General features: G+C 55.6%; 1 protein-coding gene across 25 annotated transcripts in view; it reads left to right on the top strand.

Moving 5' to 3' along the window:
* The window catches only part of TACC2 (transforming acidic coiled-coil containing protein 2), a 208,012-nt gene that overhangs the window by 123,705 nt on the left and 64,311 nt on the right, over nt 1–19,996 (top strand). For 2 of the 25 annotated variants that reach the window (XM_051824278.2, XM_051824277.2), the window contains exon 1: nt 8,186–8,375. The exons of 21 other annotated variants lie outside the window; for them this stretch is intronic. In XM_051824278.2, the coding sequence (XP_051680238.2) occupies nt 8,308–8,375 (68 nt within the window). In that variant the 5' untranslated portion in view covers nt 8,186–8,307. Of the gene's footprint in view, nt 1–8,183; nt 8,376–19,996 lie in introns of those variants that run through there. 2 more of the 25 variants (XM_051824276.2, XM_051824279.2) reach the window with 2 other exon arrangements.

The following is a 19,996-nucleotide window of genomic DNA, read 5'->3' as shown; positions in this document are numbered from 1 at the left end:
TCCATTTCCTGGGGCGCACAGTGTGGTCATTCGGCACGTATGCACAGGACAGACCGACCAACCAGACACACAGCCTTGCTCTGTCTCATCCTTTGCCCGCTCCTCGCTGCCAGGTCCTTACACAGAATATAGAACATTGTGGTGAACTCTGGCCACCCCACCCTGCTGTGGAGCCCTAGAACTTGTCACTCTCCTTCTTTTCCATGATTTATTTATTTGAAAGGCAGAGTTGCCGAGAGAGAGAGATCTCCCATCTGCTGGCCCACTCCCCAAATGCCCGTAACATCTAGGGCTGGTCCAGACAGAAGCCTGGGGCCAGGAGCTTCACCCGGGTCTCCCAAGTGGGTGCTGGGGCCCAAGCACTTGGTCATCTGCTGCTGCTTTCCCAGGTGCATTAGCAGGGAGCTGGATCGGAAGTGGAGCAGCTGAGACTTGAACCAGTGTCCATATGGGTGTCACAGGCAGCAGCTTCACCCACTGTGCCACAATCCCGGTCCCAAACTGGTCACCTTTGTCTGATTGTGTTTTGGTGCCTGTTATCCAATTTCCTTGTACCCCTCCCCTCCCCCACCCTCCCCGGCCTGTGATCATCACTATGCTGACTTCACATCAATCATTCAGTGAGCTCCACACAGGGAGGAGGACATATGGTATCTGTCTTTGTGTGGCTGGCTTATTTAACTTAGCATCACCATCTCCAGTTGCATCCATTTTGCTGCAGATGTCATGACTTCATTCTTTTTTATGGCCAAGCACAATTCCACTGTGTGTGAATGCCACACTTTCTGGATCCATCCCTATGGCATTGTTCACTGTACCTGGTGTTCCTGATCAACACAGGCCTGCCGCTGCTTTCCCCACGTACACCCTTGTGTGGTGGAAACAAGGATGGTGTGCACCCTCCCAGCAGGATAGAAATACACAAATACAGCCCCAGGAACTTGGCAGTGTTCTGACACTGCAGATTGCTGGGGGGAGCCCAGCCCAGTGCTCTGAAGGGCTGGCTGAAGTAGCCACAGGAAATCCAGTGCTGCATGGGGGGATGTTGTGGAAGGCGATGTTCACCACCTACTCACACTCCCCTGGCCAGAGCCTGTGAGAGCACGTGAGCGTGGGGGGCAGAGGAGACGCTGCTTCGTCCCGAAAGCGCCTTGGCTTGCACCTGCTGGATTTTAAGAATCATGGCTGTTGCCCTCTTTGCTTTGGCTGTTGAGAAACATGGAGCCATGGCAGCCTGCTGCAGCCAGGGCTAGTCAGCTCTTCCTGGCGCACGCACACACGTGTGCGCACACACACGCACACTCTCCACCCCCACCCCGGGCTCTTCCCCTCCTTCCCACTCAGATTTAATTTTGCTGTCTTGAATTGTGAGTTTAAGACCTTTTTGACATTAGGTAGGGTATATATTTTCTTTTTCTTTCTTTCTTTTTTTTTTTAGGTAGGATATATTTTCTACAAAGCAATCTCAAGAATGTCTCCTGGCATTTGCATCTCAAAAGTGCAGATTAATTTGGTAAAGAAAGAATCCTTTTGAGGGTCTTAGTTTTCTTGGCTGTGGTGTTTGTTACTGATTTCTTTTTCATATGTGGCACGGGCTCTCATCACTCGGTTTCATCACAGTCCTGGAGCATTCGGGACTGGTGGCTTCCCTCCCTCTCTTTCCCCCTCCTCTCCTTCCCTCCCCCCTCCCTTCCTCTCTCCCTCCTTTCATCCTTTATTCTCTTCCTCCCTTTCAAAATCAAACCCTGTATACTGAATTCTTTTATTTTTCTTTATTTTCATTTTATTTGTAAGGCGGAGAAGCAGAGATAGAGACAAATAGAGATCGTTTGTCTGCTTGCTCACTCCCCAAATGCATGCAACAGCCAGGGCTGGGCCAGGCTGAAGCCAGGGTCTCCTGTCTGGGTGGCAGGGACCCAAGGACTTGAGCCATCACCTGCTGCCTCCCAGGGTGCACTGGAAGTGGAGTAGGCAGGACTGAGCCCAGGCTCTCCAGTGCTTTAACCCAAGCAACTTCTGTGGTGGTGGACAGAAGGCTGTGGCTGGCCGTGGAGCAGACCCCTCTCCCCCACCCCAGGAGCTGGGCCATGGTGGAGAAACAGAGAGCCGTGAGGTCACGGCAAAGACTTACATGCGTGATAAGAGTGACAGGGTCAAAGCGGGAGGCACAACTGGGACTTTCTTTGTGAGGACAGAGGACACCTTTGGAGCTTTCAGAGCAAGGCTGAGTGACAGGAAAGCTGCCTCCCAAAGCCCAGGACGAGGGGCCCGGCTCAGCTTAGATGGAGGGAGCCCATTAGCATCAGGGGCTCTCCCTGTCCACTGCTCTGCTGTGCGGGTCGCAGGCACCTGTGCACCTGTGGCTGCTGTACTCGGCCACACAGCGTCCCAGTTCTGATTCTAGGCGCGGTGAGGTGCTGGAACATTCAGGAAGTGCTGGTACAGTGTGGCAGGACGAGGACTGGGCTCCTAGGGCTCTGAGGGGAGGGCCGAGGTAGGAGTGGTCAGAGCCGGAACCTGTCCACAGGCGGGCCTCATCCACGGGGCTTTGCCCTGCCTCCCCCGATTCCCACCGGGGTGCAGCGTGTGCTGGAGAAGACCCAGGGCCGGAAGGAACAGGCGCGCCCCAGGCTGGGCTCCATCTGTATTTACATTCTCAGCGTTCTCCACATGGGCTGGTCGGGGATGGCCTGACCCACTTTCCTTTAGTGGTGTGCTTCTGCTCGTTAGCGTTGCTGGGGCCTTTGGTGATATTTGGAGAGTCTTGCTGCCATGGCAACAGGACTTCCCTGAGCCAGAGGTGGAGCTGCTGCAGTTTGTTTTTCTTTCTGCTTAAAAACTTTTTATTAGAGAAAGAAAGGGAGAGACAGAGAGAGAAAGATCTTCCATCTACTGGTTTACTTCTCACATGACTGCAATAGCCTGCACTGGGCCAGGCTGAAGCCAAGAGCCAGGAACTCCATCCTGGTCTCCAATATGGGTCACAGGGTCTTGTGTCCGTGGGCCATCTTCTGCTGCTTTCCCGGGAGCAGTAGCAGGGAGTCGGATCCAAGTGTAGCAGCCGGCACTCAAACCAGCACTTGATATGGGATGCTGGCATCGCAAGCAATGGCTTAACCCACTGCACCACACTGCCAGCCCCTCAGGTTTGTTTTCCTTTGGGTATCAGTGGTACTCACTGTTTTTTTTCTGTGGATCAGTTTACCTCTGGGTTACAAGGATTTGTCAAGTTTGCAGATCTTTCTGATATGAAGTAAATCATCCAATTCTCCATTTATAGGCCAGGCCTTTAGCAGGTGCATTAATATATGTTGAATTGCTAATTATTTAGAAATAGTGGGTGCAAGGTGTGTTGTAGCAGATGAAGCTGCTGCCTGCAATGCCAGCATCCCATATGGGCACCTGTTCAAGTCCTGGCCGGTTCACTTATGATCCAGCTCCTTGCTAACCCACTTGGGAAAGCAGTGGAAGATGGCCCACGTCCTTGGGCCCCTGCACCCATGTGGGAGACCCAGACGAAGCTCCTGGCTCCTGAGTTTGGCCTGGCCCAGCCCTGGGTGTCACAGTCATTTGGGGAGTGAACCAGCTCGCTTGCTCGCACACTCGCTGTCTCTCTCGCTCTCTCTCTCCTTCTGTCTTTGTAACTCTGTCTTTCAAATAAATAAATATTAAAAAAAAAAAAAAGAGAGATGATGGGTGGCTTCCTGGACTTACCAGGTTTTTAGAGTGTCTTGGAGGCGTCTGTGAGGGCTGAGCCTGCCTTCCAGACCCTAGAACATGTGCAGTATGGTCCAAAAGCCTGCGGAAGGGCTGTCTGAGTTCAGGGTCTCATTAGGGCCGTGCTTAGTGGTGGCGGACATCACCAGTTTGATCCAGAGGGGACATCTCTGCTTTGCAGGCTTCTGTCCCTCACACAGTGGCCAGGAAGCTGTGGGCTCGGCATGGGCGATGGTGAAGAAGGGAGAAGTCAGACTTGTGAGTGCCACCCCTCCCAGAAGGTTGGTGGCAAGCAGAACACAAGTCACTGTCCCAGTGCCTTTCCTGGGTAATTGGTGTTGCTGGGCCCTGTACCCTCAACTTGCAGTGAAGAATAAACGAGGGACTGAGTGACTGGCGTGCCAACTGCTTGCACGTTACTTAGCTGCCCTCTGGTATCCACAGAGAACTGGTCCCAGGCCTCCCCACAGATACCGACGTCCCAGGTTGCTCAGGTGCCGTGTTTGCATGCAGCACACCCTCCTGTGCACTTGACATCGTCTCTCCATTACCCATGGTGCCTAGCACAGCGTACATAGTTGTTATTCCTTACTGTTTACAGAATCAGAGCAAGAAAAAAAGTCTGGATGTGTTCAGTGCCCCGTGCAGTTTATTTTGTGAGCATTTTTGATCTGCCGTCAGTTGAATCTGTTGGTACAGAACCTATGGATACCAAAGTCCGCCTGTGCATTTAGGTGGGATCTGTGCTTTCTTTTTTCCTTCTGTTTTTGTGGGGTAATTTTGGGGGGGGGGGGTTAAAGATTTAATTATTTATCTGAAAGTCAGTGACAGCAGCCAGAGCTGTGGCGTGGTAGATTAAGGTTCAGCGTGCAGTGCCGGTTTCCCATGTGGGCGCCAATTTGTATCCCGGCTGCTCCACTTCTGATCCAGCTCCCTGCTAATGGACTCGGAGAGCAGCTGAAAATGGCCCAAATGCTTGGGCCCCTGTGCCCACATGGGCCCACTCCTGGCTTTGGCCTGGCCCAGCCTTGGTCATTGCAGTCATTTGGGGAGTGAACCAGTAGATGGAAGATCTCTCTCTCTCTCTCTCTGTTTCTCCCTCTTTCACTGAACTCTGACTTTCAAATAAATAAATCTATAAAATAAAAAAGGAAGTCAGTTACAGAGAGAGGGAGAGACAGATCTTCTGTCCTCTGGTTCACTCCCCAGATGGCTGCAACAGCCAGTGCTGAGTCAGGCTGAAGCCAGGAGCCAGGAGGTTCATCAAGGCCTCCCAAGTGAGTGGCAGGGGCTCAAACACATGGGCCATCTTCTGCTGCCTTTTCCAGTCCTGAGCAGGGAGCTGGATCAGAGGTGGGATTACTGGACGATGAACGCAATCTTGGTTCTTATCTCCTATTGAAGAAGAATTTCTGCATGGACAGGGACAGTGGATAAAGCAAGATTTATTTAAATGAGAAGCCTCTTGCTGCAGCAGTCAGGAGTGGGGGGCTCCAAGGGAGGAATTCCCCCCGTGCTTTCTTAGCATACCAATGTGTGACTTAACCTCTGTGGGACGATTTGGAAGTGAGGAAGGAGAGAGGAAGTGGAGGAGGCAAAACAGGCTGGCCTGGCCATGTGCTAATAGCAGTCCCGGAGGCTGATGGCAACCCAGGTGAGGCTGATGGCAACCCAGGGTGGCTGTGCATCTGTTGCGGTTTCCCTGGTTTGCCTTTTAGGAGTTCCTCTGCCGTTCCCTCGTCGGTACTGTTCTTGGTACTGTGGATGCATCCTGCGCTCCTGTCTCAGTCGGGGCTGCTGGGCAGGATGCCGTGAGCGGACGGCATAGGCCCGGAAGCTGCAGGTCTGAGACCAGGGTGCCAGTGTGCTTGGGTCCTGGTGATAGCCCCATTGCAGGTGGTGCTTTCTTCAGTAGCCTCACAGGGCAGAGAGAGAGGAGAATGAGAGATCTCGTGTCTCTTTCTTTATAAGGGCGTTAACCCCATGACAAAGGGACCCTCATTGCTTAACCCTTGAGCCCTCCCAGGGGCCCCTCCTCCCATGGGGATCAGCAGGTGAACTGGGGGGTGGAGGTGTGCTTGTCGGGAATCAGAGTACACGCATTTCAAGGCCGCCAGCGCTTTCCTCTGTGGCAGTCTGCTTGGGGGAACATGTTTCTTATACAGAGGATGCTGGTCCAGACTTGCACGGTTGGTATTTGACTTAACTTCCCCAGGGCCCTTGCGAAGCAGGTGCTTTTTCTGTTTTGTCAGCCGAGGAAATGGAGGAGGAGTGTGGTGGAGATGTTGCTCGGGGCCACAGCTGATGGAGAAGTCAGGATTGGAACTCCCGTCTCATTTCAAAGCCCTGTTGTCGTTGCAGCAAGGGCAAGGTCACTGTGGCTGGTTCTGTCACGGAGAAAAACCAAAACCGAAGTTGGCAGATGGGTTCTAACTGTGGTTCCTCCGTGTTCCCCATGTACTTTCCTGGTGCCAGGCTTGCCTGAAGGCCATTCCCTACGTGCCCAAGGAAAGGGTCACGTTTCTTAAACTCTGTGGTCCAAGTCACTGTTGTGCGATTTTGGCTGCATGTAGTGGGATTGTTTGGATTCCTCCCCACCATTCTCAACCTGGACCAGAGTCTAAGAAGTCTGTTTTCTGACGAAGACACACAGCCCAGGGCCCCGGGGTGTGGTACAGCAGGTCAAGCTACCACTAGTGACATCAGCATCCCACATGGGAGCCGGTTTTCCACCCACGTGGGAGACCCAGAGGGAGTTACAGAATCTTGGCTTTGGTTGTGGCCATTTGGGGGCTGAACCAGTAGATGGAAGATTCTCTCTCTCTCTCTTTCACTCTGTCTCTCCCTCTCTCTGTTAACTCTGCCTTTCAAATAAATCTTTGAACACACAAACCCGCATCTCCCAGGATGGACAGGTTGCAGCATCCTTGCCACTAAATGGCACCCAGCACAGACAGTGAGTGACAGCCTCCCCAGGAGGTGCTTTCCAGAGCGGGCTCCATCACGCCACCCTCCCCCTGGCAGTTACCCTGCCTGTGAGACTGACATAGTCATTAGCTATTTTCATATAAGTGGAAAAGTGAACCTTGTCACTGGTTCCTAGAAACTTCATGGTGTCGCTCCTGGGAAACGATTCTGATGACCTGCCGCTTTGTTTGACACTGATACTAAAATACAAGCAGGGCAAAGTCAGCCCACCAGCACCTCCTGGAACTTCCCCGATGTCCTGAGGGGCAGTCCCCAAAGTGCCCATCCCAGCATCCTTGGCCACAGTTTTAGAAAACACTCAATGTGTTTGCAGGAAATCTTTAAATACTGTGAGTGGTTTTACTTTGAACTTAATTTTTGGGGGGGCCACAGTTTAGATACATTGTAGGCTTTTTGCGCAATGGGTGATGAAATGCTGGAAAAATGTAGACGTCTTCAGCTTACACAGAAGTGGATCGGTTTGAATTCTACTCTAGGCCTGGCATTGAGAGCTCAGAAGAGGGACAGTCTGTTTTCCAGGGCTCTGACACCCCCTGCGCAAATGGAGCCTTTCTCTCCATGCCTTCAGCAAGCAGGGTTTGGAGCCAGCCAGGAGCCAGGACTGCTGATGGGAGTGGGGATGGGGGTCCCAGTGGTGGGGTGTCACCGGCACTGCTGCAGGGCCAGCCCATGTGTAGCGTGCCCCCTTGCTCCTGTATGCTCTTGTTCCTGCTTGAGGGGCCTGGGCCTCTGTTCAGGGTGCGCCTTGTGCTTGCTTGTCTTTGTGGAGAGCTCATCTGGTGGCCAAAGGCGGCATTGCAGACTGCCCTGGCCCCGACAGAGCCTGGGAGGGAAGATGGGGGGCGGTCAGGTCAGGGGGCCCCAGGGCCTTGGCCTGAAGGAGGCAGAGTGGCCGTGGGAGAGGGCGCTGGTCTCAATCGGCAGCCTGGGTACCTGATCCTCCAGGCATCCCCCTGGTCCAAGGCGGGAGAAACCATTTCCTTGCCCCTGGCAGGGGGCAGAGCCAGCGCGGAGACCCCCACTCTCTCCCAAGGGTCAGCCCGCCCGATCGCAACTCCCTGCCCCTCCCTGCCAGGGTCCCTCTTCCCAGCCACGGCGAATTTGCATTTCAAAGCCACACAATGCGGGCGGTCCCGGTGAGGCTGCAGGGACTGGAGCTTGGGGTGCGCGCAGAGGGAGGGTCTACGCCGACCCCTCCACCCCCCGCCCTGTTTCCGGAGCTTTGTGGAGGTGCGGGCGTCGGGGCTGCTCTGTGCTGATGACGTCATCGTGTCACACGCAGGAGCTGGGCTGCCGGGGGCTTCGAGGGAGCAGATCCGCTCGCCCCGGCGCTTGGGCTCTCAATCGCGCGCGCCCCGGCTCCGCTCGTGCTCTCGGAGGCGCGCACCCTCCCGCGGCGCTCGCCCCCCGGGCCCGGCTCGGGCCGCCCGCCGCCCGCCGCAGCTCCCAGCGCTGCCGCCGCCACGGATGCCCGCGGCCGCTCCCCTCTGCAGTGCAGCAGCCCCGGCCACCGGCCGGCCCGCCGTGGGCTCCCGGCTGGAGGAATCGCGCCACGACGCTGGCCCCGCTCGCGGCTAGCCAGCACGCCAGGGCGCAGCCAGGATGGGAGGGTCGCAGTCCCTGCAGCCAGCCCCAGCCAGCGACCTGAGCCTGGAGGTTTCCGAGGCAATGTAAGTGCTCCGCCCGGACCCCTCCCCCCACCCCGGAGGAGGCGAGGCAGCCCCGGCTTTGTTAGTGTCGCCTCCACCGATGCCTGTGCAGCCTGGAGCCTGCGCGGGCCTGGGGTCCTCGGTACCCTTGCGAGGTTTTCCTTGATGGCTGCGACTCCTGGCATTTCGTGTCTTGTCTGGGATGAGCATCTGGCACCCCCCGGGCCGCTGTTGGGAGTAGAAATGACCCCCGGAATTTGGTGTGGATTGTTTAGCAGTGGTGTGCATGGTTGGGGGCATCTCAGAGCCATCAGCTTCTTGCCTCTGCACCCCTGCCTGCCACGGTGGTATTTTCTGCAAGGGAGCAGCCGGCATGAGCTGGGGCCTCCTCCTAGGGAGAGCCTTAGAGTGTGGCAGCGCCGTGCCCACGGAGCCTGACCAGTGTGCAGGCAGCCACTTATGTGGCTGGGCAGATGGCCCAGAGCTCGTGGGGGGGGGGGATGTCCAGGCCGGTTAGCCCAAGCATGGTCCATGTACTCACTCTCCAGTGCACACTGGAGGACAAGGCCGCTGGCTGTTATTAGTCAGGGCAGCGGAACCGTCCTGTCATTGGTGGAGGCGATAATGGACCGTGCGCACATCCCGGAACCTGATCTTTTCTCTAAGCCACAGAGCTGATGTGGCCAGAAGTGGCCTTTATCCCTGGCCAGTGTTGGTTAGCACTGCCGTGTCTGCTCGCGTTGGCTCCGTGACCTCTCAAGGCTGCTTGAGAGGGATGGGGCTCGCTGAGTAGGTCTGCCGGCTGGGACACGTTGCAGCCAGTCAGGCCACACCGAGGTCCGCTCCCCTTTCCCAAAGCAGAGGAGAGCGTTTCTGGGGCCTCGGGGATGGGGGTGGTAACCGGTGGGTTCTTAGCAGTGGCTGATGTGTAGTTTGAAATATAGCAGGGGTTGGTCTGTGTGTTGTAGGGGGTCTGGGGCCGCCTGGGGGCTCCCTCCGGGGGACCGGTGCCTGGTCTTAGGCCCTGGCCCCATGCGGTGATGTCATGCTGTCCTAAGCCTCACAGTTTCCAGCTTCTGCCCTGCAGCAGGGAATCATCGTTAGGAGCAGGTGTGCACCCCTCGTTTGTCTTCGTTCCCACAGCTGGAAAAAGCATCGTCGTACAGTGGGGGCCCTCACGATGGAGGGTTTTGTTTTTTTATTTTCTTATGTCACAAACCATACAGAGTAGGCCTGCCATGCTTCTGGTGCGTGTGTAGTAGTGTTCAGTGCATAGAACTGCGGCCGCCATGCAGGACTCGCGCCTCAGCAGGAGAAAGCAATGGTAGCCCGTGGTTTGAAAGTCTGTAGAGTGGACATCAGGTACTTAGTGTAGGCCTGAGCTCTGCAGCTCATACGGCTCAGACCTTTGTCCGTTTGGGAAGACAAGCTCCTCGGCCATTGGAAAGTGGCCTCGCCAGTCCGGAACAGCCTGTCCTCTTGCCCAGCTGAGTTAACAACCGCAGTGACTGCCCTGGGGAGTGTCTGTTAGAGACACTCTGTTAATAACATGTTGCCTTTTTGGATACAGTCTCCCTGAGGGGGTTCGAGCTGTGGGGACGGTGGTGTTCAGCTGTAACTTCAGGCTCAATGGACACATGGTGACTGAAGCTGCTTATCAAATGTTTTCACGGTTGAGTTGGCCCATAGGCACCGCCGCAAGCTTCTCATCCCAGAGCTGCGCTCCTGGAATGTCTTAGATAGCATCTGTAGAGTGGCTCTTCGTTCCCCGCAGAAGATCCACCTAACATTTGGGTTCTGAAGGAAAGGGAGGGAGATGTGTGTGCCGTGCTGCACCTGCAGCTCTCCCCTGAGATCTAACCGGGGCTGGTTTTCCACTACATGTGTGCTTTCTTCCAGGCTAGACAGAGGCTAGGAAAACGTGTTCAGAGAGTGTGGCTTGCTGCCTAGGTGCAAGTCCTTCGACAGCGTGTGTTTCCTTGCGTCTGAGTGATAGGGGACACAGCGGAGGGGCCCCTGGCAGGAATGTGCGTCTGCTTTGGGGATGCAGGAACAGAGACAGCACCGGGCGCTCACCCGCTGAACCGGGCATCTGGAGTGAGTGGCCCTCGTCCTCCTGTGTTTCTTGTGAAAGGTTGGCTTAGGAAGGACCAGTGCCTAAGAGTGAAACTGAAACAGAGGATCTGAGTTTTTCGATTTCAGTGTTTCTTCCTCCAGATCTCGGGCCTGGGGTGCCTTCATTCTGTACAGGAGAGAGGTGGGGTGTCGAGGGAGAAAGACCAGAGCAGCAGGAAGACACCTGGGAGCGGGGCGGTGTGCCCAGTGCCTTGCTTCTCCCACAGGAACTTGTTGGAGCCCCAAACCCTAGCGCCACAGCCTCAGCTGCCCACAGGGACTTGTTAGATATGCAGGCTCTCAGGCCCCGCCAGGGCTGCCACGCCTCTGCATTATAACCATGGTTTATAGAGGTGTGCGTGACCCTATCAGCACATCAGAGTTTGAGAAGCTCCAAGCCAGTGCGTCCCCTTGCCATCTGGGCCCTTGGAAAATCCAGGAGCCGGCACTGTGGTGTGGCAGGTGAGGCCACTGCCTATGACGCTGGCTTCCCGCACAGGCACCGTGCGGTTCCTGCCCTGGCTGTTCCACTTTTCCATCCAGCTTCCTACTAATGGCCTGGGAAAGCAGCAGGTGATGGCCCAGGTACCTGGGTACCTGCCAGCCACATGGGAGCACGTGGGAGACCCAAAAGAAGCTCCTGGCTCCTGGCTTCAGCCTGGCCCAGTGTTAGCTGTTGCGGCCATTTGGGGAGTGAACCAGCAAATGGAAGATCTCCCTCCCTCCTTCCCTCTCCCTCTCTCTCTCCCTCTCTCTCTCTCTCTCTCTCTTTTTCCCCCCTCTCCCTCTCCCTGCAACTCTTTCAAAATAAATCAATAAATATAAACAAAATGAAAAAGAAAAACCTCAGGCTACTTCTAGCCCTGCCTTCCCTGACTGGGAGGGAAGCCCTGATGGCCACAGTAGCCATTTCCAGCTAGAAATGAGTACCAAGGAGAAGGATTCTGCCCAGGAAGCCCGTCTTTCTCAGAGGGCAAGGGCGGGAGGTGGAGGAAGGGCCGGGCAGTGTTCAGGGAAGCGTGACCTGTCCGTTAGCACTGCCGTTCATCCCTTCCTCCCCTGGTGCACCTGCTTCTGCTGAGTGAAGTAGCTTCAGGTTCTGTGTGTGTCATTGGGGATCCCATTCCAGGAGCCCCGCCCCCCAACCAGCTCTCTCTGTTTCTCCCACCCCAGCCACCGAGAGCCAGCCATGCTGAGAACGGAAGCAGCGGTTCTGTTGGCAGAACCCTCTCAGGCCAACGTGTACGTGCCTCAGCTCCAAAACTCAAACCACAAACGTGGAAACAAATCAGAATGTAGGACACGAGGATCAGACTCGAGGGGCCGCGGTGGACGGGAGGGAGGAGATGAGAGGTGAAGCTGCATCAGGCTGTGGCGGTTGCCCAGGGCCCCAGCCAGAGTGGAGCGCTTACCCTCGGGACTCAGGAAGACGGGGCACTGGCCACGACAGGAAAACTGCCCTGGGAGCGGCTCTGGCGGAAATTGATGAGATTGGACTGGACCGTGAGAAGCAGGTGGCATCAGAGGTAGCCAGGACAAGACAGAGACCTCGGGCAGTGCCTCACGAACCCGGAAGGCCTGACGCTCTCCAGCCATCTGTGGTCGCAGGCCAGAGAACCATTGCTTGTGTGGTTGCCGGCCCTGTCCTTGCTGCAGTCTGGGAGCTGTTGCAAGGGTCTGATGACTTGGGTCTTGCCCAGCTGGAGGGTGTCTCAGAGGTGAGATGCCACATCCACAAAGACTCCAAGGAGGTGGTGGCGCCGGCAATGGATGCCTGCAAAAGTGGAGGTGCTATGCTCTGCCCTTGACTACCCACCTCCCACCTGGGGCGCCCAGCAGGGACCTTTCTTTGGCCCTCTTTGGGTCCTTCTTAAGCCCAGGTTTTTGTTGTTTTGTTTGCTTTGTTTTTGGGGCTCCCCTTGGCTAAGGCACTTAGCTTAAAGGAGCGCATTCCTGGAAGCAGATCGTGCTTTGGATGTTATTGTTGGACATGAGTCTTCCCCCATGCTGACCCGTACCCCACGGCAGAGCTATGTGAAGAATGGGGAGGGAGCATGAGCTCGCTAAGGCTCCCAACCAAGTGCACTGTCGCCTGTCTTCACCATTCCTAGATGTCTCCAGCTCTGTCCCAAGCCCATGGTCCATTCCACAGTGTTTCTGGCTTTTTGCTACTTGTCCCATCTCTGTGGGACTTAACCTGTAGACTTTCTGACAGGTGAACTGAAGTTAGGTACATTCTGAGGCCCTGCAGGTGGCTGCCGGCCATTCAAGGCTACGCCAGCACTCTGGGACCCGGTAGTCCCTGCTGAGGGACGAGCAGTTAGGACTCGAATATTGATCAAGTGTGATTCAGTGGGCGGGGTAACATCACAGTGGGGGATTCTGGGTCAGCCTCCCCATTGACAATCCCATCGCTGTCCCTGTGTTTCCACTGTCTGCCGCCTGTCTCTATGGCTAGATTTTTGGTTGCCTAGGAAACACTTTAACCTGAAGTATGATTGGCTGCTGTTGCCAGATGGATTACTGATGCTAGAGCAGGACTGAGGGGCGGGCAGAGGAGGCCGCACCGTTCCGTCCTTTCCCCATAAGATGAGCGGCGAGGGGCTAGGCTTTTGCACTCAGCTGCTCTTGGACCCACACTCTTGAGTCAGGTCTGATGGGGTCTGGGGAGGCTGGTGGGCCACAGAGAACACACAGCCCTCCTGCTTTGAAAGCAGTAGCTCAGGTGCCATGGGTGCTGGATATATTTACAAGTCGACTTTAGCAGCTGTTTTTGGGAGCAGGTATGTGCCGTTTGCCGTTGCCAAACACAGGAGCAGCGGTGCAGGCTGCAGCGTGAACGCTGAGAGTGAGCTCTTCCGCTCCGGCCCAGCAGCCTCAGGTGCAGCAGACTTGCGTGCACGGGGTTTTCCGTGGTAGAAATATTCCCATTCATCCTGGGAGGCAGGCGAGCTTCCTGGCTAAGGGAACTCAAGTCCTCTGCCTGGCTCAGCACATTCTTTGTGGAAAGAGGCATGGGATGGGGTGAATGGCTTGGGCCCTGTGGGCGCTCAGCCTTTGTTGTGATAACTCAGCTCTGCTGTTGCTTGCAGCCGGCAAGTCTGCTTTCCAGGAAAACTTCATTTGCAGCGACAGACGTGGGTCCCAGTTCGCTGATCTCCCGGCACACAGATGGTTGGGGCGGGGCTCAGACCCTTGTCCCTCCCCTCACGACCTTGTGGCTGTCTGTCAAGGCAGGAACCCTCAGGCCTTCTGCCTGGGCAGCCTTCTTTATTTCTTGCTCTCTCTCCCTGCATGGTGTCGCATCCATGCTCTTAGGTTTAAATAATAGTGCATGCGGTAGTGCCTCAGTTTACATCCTTGCCTCTCATCTGAGCACCGTGCTTGCCCAGTGGGTGACTTCCTGTCCCTTCCTGGGTGGCTCAGGTGTCGCCTGGCCAAGGCATAGCTCTGATGACCTTCTTCCTCCCCTGCAGCCTAACCCAGGCCCTGCCTTTCTTCCCCATCTCAGCCTTTGGCGCTGGAGCCAGAAGCTGGAACATCAGTCTCGTCTCCTCCCTCTTCGTCACCTCCTTCCTCCAGAGAACTCAATCTATGATCTGCTTCCAAACCCTGGCAGGACCTACAGAGCCTCCCCGTGCCCAGGTTCTCCAGCAGCGCCTGCCACACATCAGCCCTTTGCACTTGCAGTGCCCTGTGCCTCAGGGCCTTTGCATCTGCCCTAAGATTCTCCAGAAAGCCACCTGCCCCATGCCAGCATGGCCAGCTCCCCAAGATTTGGTTCTCAGTAGGCTTTCCTGCCAGTATGTCTCTGTTCTGTCAAGTATAGCCTTCTCTGATGACGGAAAGGCCCCAAGATCTGCACTACCCAATAAGTAGCCAGAAGCCACACGTGGCTGTTGAGCACTTGAAAGGTGGCTTGTTGGCGGGCGCCGCAGCTCAATAGGCTAATCCACCACCTAGCGGCGCAGGCACACCAGGTTCTAGTTCTGGTCGGAGCGCTGGATTCTGTCCCGGTTGCCCCTCTTCCAGGCCAGCTCTCTGCTGTGGCCTGGAAAGGCAGTGGAGGATGGCCCAAGTGCTTGGGCCCTGCACCCCATGGGAGACCAGGAGAAGCACCCGGCTCCTGCCATCGGATCAGCACGGTGCGCCGGCCGCAGCGCGCCAGCCGTGGCGGCCACTGGAGGGTGAACCAACGGCAAAGGAAGACCTTTCTCTCTGTCTCTCTCTCTCTGTCTACTCTGCCTGTCAAAAAAAAAAAAAAAAAAAAAAAAAAGTGGCTTGTACATTCCAGAAACTGAATTTAAGTTTTATTTAATTTATTTTTTCAAATAACATTTATTTATTTGAAAGACAGAGTGCCAGAGAGACACATCTTCCATCCACTGGCTCATGTCCAAAATGGCTGCAACAGCCAGGTCTGGGCCAGGTTGAAGGCAGGAGCCAGGATCTCCAAAGTCTTCCATATGGGTGGCAGGGGCCTGAGTACTGGGCCATCACCTGCTGCTTTCCCAGGCCCACTAGCAGGGCGCTGGATCAGAAGCAAAGCAGCCAAGAGTTGAACCAGCAGTCTGATGTGAGATGTTGGTGCTACAAGTGGTGCTTAACCAGCTCTGGTTAGTTTACATTTATGTAACCACACGTAAGCAAGTGTCTGCTGTACATCACAAGTCTATATCATTCTTTGAGTTCTCCATAATGCTCACTATAATTTGTAATTCTTTGATTAAAAAAAAAAAAAAACTGTTCTCAGCAGAATGTAGGCAATATGAGGGCATTTCTATTGTTTGTGCTCATATCCCCAGCATCTGGCCCAGTGCTGCACACACAGTAGGAACTCAATAAATGTTTTCGAATGAATGCGTGAACAAGTGAATGAATGTGGTACCAGCGGCTTCTGCTACTCTAACGAAGTGCCTGGGGCAGCCCAGCTTTATCAAGGAGAGAGGTCTGGGGCCTCCTCTATTGCCTGCCTTCCTGTGGGTGGTGTCCTGAGACAGCTTAGAGTGTCTCACGGTGAGCAGGGAGTGAGTGTGTCTGTGTCTTTAATGAAACCACTGGGGCTCTCGCTCCACAGCCTGAAGGCCCTGCCTCTAAATGGCATAATTCAATTAAGATTGCACCCTTGGCCGGAGCTGGCGCTGTGGCTCACTAGGCTAATCCTCTGCCTGCAGCGCCGGCATACCAGGTTCTAGTCTCAGTCGAGGCACCGGATTCTGTCCCGGTTGCCCCTCTTCCAGGCCAGATCTCTGCTGTGGCCAGGGAGTGCAGTGGAGGATGGCCCAAGTGCTTGGGCCCTGCACCCGCATGGGAGACCAGGAGAAGCACCTGGCTCCAGGCTTTGGATCAGCGCGGTGCGCCAGCTGCAGTGGCCATTGGAGGGTGAACCAACGGTAAAGGAAGACCTTTATCTCTGTCTCTCACTGTCTACTCTGCCTGTCAAAAAAAAAAAATTGCACTTTTTTTTTTTTAGATTTATTTATAAGTTTGAAAGAGTTACAGAGAGAGAGAAAGAGAGAGAGAGAAATCTTCCATCTGCCAGTTCACTCCACCAATGGCTACAAAGGCCAGGGCTGGGCCAGGCCAAGCCAGGAGTCAGGAGCTTCTTCTGGGTTTCCTGCGTGGGTGCCAGGGGCCCAAGCACTTGGGCCATCCTCTGCCGCCCTCCAGGCCATCAGCAGGGAGCTGGATCAGAAGAGGAACAGCCAGGACTTGAACCGGTGCCCATATGGGGGATGCCGGCTTCGCAGGCAGTGGCTTTGCCTACTGTATCATAACACCAGCCCCAGGTTAGACCCTGTTAGTACCCTAAGTCTTTGAGATCAAACTCCTGAGTTTGGAGGGACAAAATATTCCAACCATAGCAGATGTCTTTTTATTTTTTTAAAAGATTTATTTACTTTACTTGAAAGAATTACTTACACAGAGAGAGAAGGAGAGGCAGAGAGAGGTCTTCCATCCGCTGGTTTACTCCAATTGGCCACAACGGCCGGAGCTGAGCCTCTTCTGGGTCTCCTACTTGGGTGCAGGGGCCCAAGGACTTGGGCCATCTGCTTTCCCAGGCCATAGCAGAGAGCTGCTATGAAGTGGAGCAGCCAGGACCCGAACCGGCGTCCATATGGGATGCAGGCACTGCAGGCGGCAGCTTTTCCTGCTGCGCCACACTGCCGGCCCCAGCAGGTATCTTTTTAAAAATTAGTTAATTAATTTGAGGGGCAGAGAGAAGGACACAGACAGACGGAAAGAACTCTCATCTATTGGCTCATCCTCTACATGCCCACGGGCCAGGGCTGAGCAGGGCTGAAGCCAGGTTAGGGTTAGGGTTAGGGTTAGGGTTAGGGTTAGGGTTAGGGTTAGGGTTAGGGTTAGGGTTATTGCCTGCCTGCTGTGAACTCAGTCCAGGTCCCCCATGTGGGTGGCAGGAACCCAGCCGCCTGAGCCATCACTTGCTGCCTTCCAGGGTGCACATTGGCAGGAAGCTGGCATCAGGAGCGGGGCTGGGACTTGAGCCTGAGGACTCTGACATGGGCTGTGGACGTCCCAAGTAGTGTCTTAACCACTGTTCCAAATGCCCAGCCAGGAGCCGATGTCTTAGTAGCAGAAGGAGTTGTAGCCACATCTGCTCTGCCTGGAGCCATTGCAGGGCTCCTTAGTGGGCTGTGATGGGCTTGGCTGGACACCTTTGGGTGTTGAGGTTCTGTGGCCCTCCCACAAGGACCTGACCTGTTGCCACGAAGACTGCGAGTCCAGCACTGCCTGCCTGGCACCTTGGGGAGGCGTCACAGGAGCCTGCTGGTACCACTGCATAGAGAAAGTCAGCCTCTGCCTTCGAGTGCTTGCGCTGAGTACCCCGAGCAGGAATGCAGTGTGGGTTACAGCCGGGAGGAGGTCCTCCCTCCCTCACACACCACAGCTGTCTCCTGGGGCGACAGCCTCGCTGCTGTCTCCGTCTTCCCTGCTTTCTCCCAAACCTCTGTGCCTGGTCCCCCCGCCCCCTTCCACAGGCCATTCTGATCCATCCCTGCCTTCCTCTCCGCGCTTCCTCTAAGGAAGCTGCTGGCCGAGTAGACCAGGGGTCTGCTGCCAGCAGGGAGGGAGAGCTTGGCAGGGGCTGGGCTGGGCCTTGTGCTGCCTCCTCAGCCCCTACAAAGGAGGCCGCTCCTGGGATGGGAAGCTGGGCCTTTCGTCCCGCGTCTCTCCGTGGCTGGGCAGGAAATCCTGGCTGGGGCGGTGGACTTCCTGCAGGCTTGCTCCCTGCCAGCCCTCTGTTCAAGGCTTCTTCCCTCTGGGTTGGCTGCTTTCACCGTTACCCCTGCTGTCTCCTGAAATGGAATCGTGTGCAGCTCTTCCTGGGTGAAGTTGCAGCCTCTGACTCTGGGCACAGCAGTGGGATGGGGGCATCGCAGCAGGGGGCTGTCCCTCTGCCCAGGGCTTTCTCTGTCCTGCTGAGAGGACTGTGTGCTTGTGGGGCCCCGAGCTCAGGCCAGCTGCTGGGCCCTGGCTGCATCAGCATCCAAGCCTCTGAGCAGTGTGCTTGTGGGGTCCCAGAGTCTGAGGATTTCACAGCTGGAAACCACAGGGGGATTTTCCTTAAGGGAAAGTGGTTTAAATCCCACAGGCCCAGCCTTTGTGAACCATCCTGGAAGGCTTTCCTGCTAGTCATTATTCAGAGTGAGTCAGGTAGTCACTTGAATCTTTTTCCCAAGAACTTAGAATTTGTTGCAAAGACGTAACTTTAGAGGGACCGCATCACTTGGCAGTCTGCTCAGAGCATCCCCCGGGGCAAGGGCTTCATGACAAGTTCTCTCTCCCACGAGCAAATGTGCCAGGTTGACTGGGGAGTAAAAGTAGCCAACCACGGACCCAGGGCCAGGCTCTAGCTTATGTTGTTTTTTTTTTTTAAGTTTTTTGTATTTATTCATTTTACTTTTTATTTCAAAAGCAGACAGAGAAAGATCTGTCCACTGGTTCACTGCCCAAATGCCCAGAACTCCATTCAGGTCTCCCACGTGGGCAACAGGGACCCAAGTACCTGAGCCGTCACCCACTGCCTCCCAGAGTGCACCCTAGCAGGAAGCTGGATCAGAAGCAGAGCCGGAACTCGGACCCGGTGCTCAGATATGGGGTGCGGGCATCCCAAGCAGCATCTTAAGTGTTGCTCCGAACACGCCCCCCCCCAGCTCATGCCTTTGCCCTGGATGAACTGCAGCTGAAAGTTGGCGTCTCCCGAGGCCCAGCAAGCTCAGAGGTGTTTCAAAGCCAAGCTCCTGGCCTTGTGAGATGGTTCACCTGCTGAGAGGGGTCTGAGTCGAAGCTTCCCGAGGCTCAGCCATGACCTGGGATGCACAGTTAGAGCAGGCTGCCTGCCTCGGCTGAGAAAACACCCAGGCTGCTCTTTGTCCACTGGGGGGGGGGGACCGGGCAGGGGGACAGTATCCCACTGAGAGCTGCCAGCCTGTTTGCTGCCCCCCCCTCCCCGCAAGGAGCTGTGCTTCCTGCAGCCACCCACGCAAGCACTAACGCTGGGATCAGATCCGGGCTGGGATCAAAGGGGACTGCAGCCTCTGAGAGTCACTCCTCTGCCATTCCTGGGGCCTGGTGGGAGTTGCTAATTGTTCATTGTTCCACATGAAAGGGAGATGCCTAGGATGGGCTGGTAGTACTTTTCCTCCTGGACAGAGGCTGGAGAGAGAGGCTGGCTTTGCTTTAGGGAAAACCTCTGCACACATGTGGATTGTGCTGAACTGTGTGCCTGTCCTGCCAAGCCCGTGTGCAGGTCACGTGACCCATCTTCAGAGGTCATGTGACCCATCTTCGAAGAGCTGCTCCAGCCCCTGCCCTTCCCTTCTCAAAGGTCCCCAAGGTGCCTCCTGGGCCGTCTGGCTGCTGGGGAAAGGAGAGGGGCTCTCACGGCGTCGGCCTCCAGGGGCCAAGAAGGGGAAGGCAGAGAAACACCGAGGTGGGGCAGAGGCAGGGGGACCCCGCATTTTGCCTCCTAAACCAGTGACCAGCAGTTTGTGTGCACTGAGCAGAGTGTCCCCAGGCAGAGCTGCACCCAGGCTGTCCCTTGCTCATGGCTACCCCCGGGCAGCTTTGGCTGCAGGTAGAAGTTCAAACCAACTTGCAGAGAAGGGGATAGGTCTGCTGTGACTGACAGGTGGGGCTCCCACAAAGCTCATTTCCAGGATGCCTTTAGAAAAATACATATCAGGGCTGGCACTGAGGCTCACTTGGCTAGTCCTCCGCCTGCAGCGCTGGCACCCTGGGTTCTAGTCCTGGTTGCTCCTCTTTCAGTCCAGCTCTCTGCTGTGGCCCGGGAAGGCAGTGGAGGATGGCCCGAGTGCTTGGGCCCCTGCACCTGCATGGGAGACCAGGAAGAAGCACCTGGCTCCTGGCTTCAGATCGGCGCAGTGCTGGCCGTGGCGGCCATTTGGGGGGTGAACCAACAAAAGGAAGACCTTTCTCTCTGTCTGACTCTGTCTGTCAAAAAAAAAAAAAAAAAATACATATCAGGTCCCTTCCCCACC

This window comes from Oryctolagus cuniculus, chromosome 15, assembly GCF_964237555.1.
Source record: "Oryctolagus cuniculus chromosome 15, mOryCun1.1, whole genome shotgun sequence".
Classification (NCBI taxonomy): domain Eukaryota; kingdom Metazoa; phylum Chordata; class Mammalia; order Lagomorpha; family Leporidae; genus Oryctolagus; species Oryctolagus cuniculus.
This window is presented reverse-complemented; position numbering and strand designations above follow the sequence as displayed.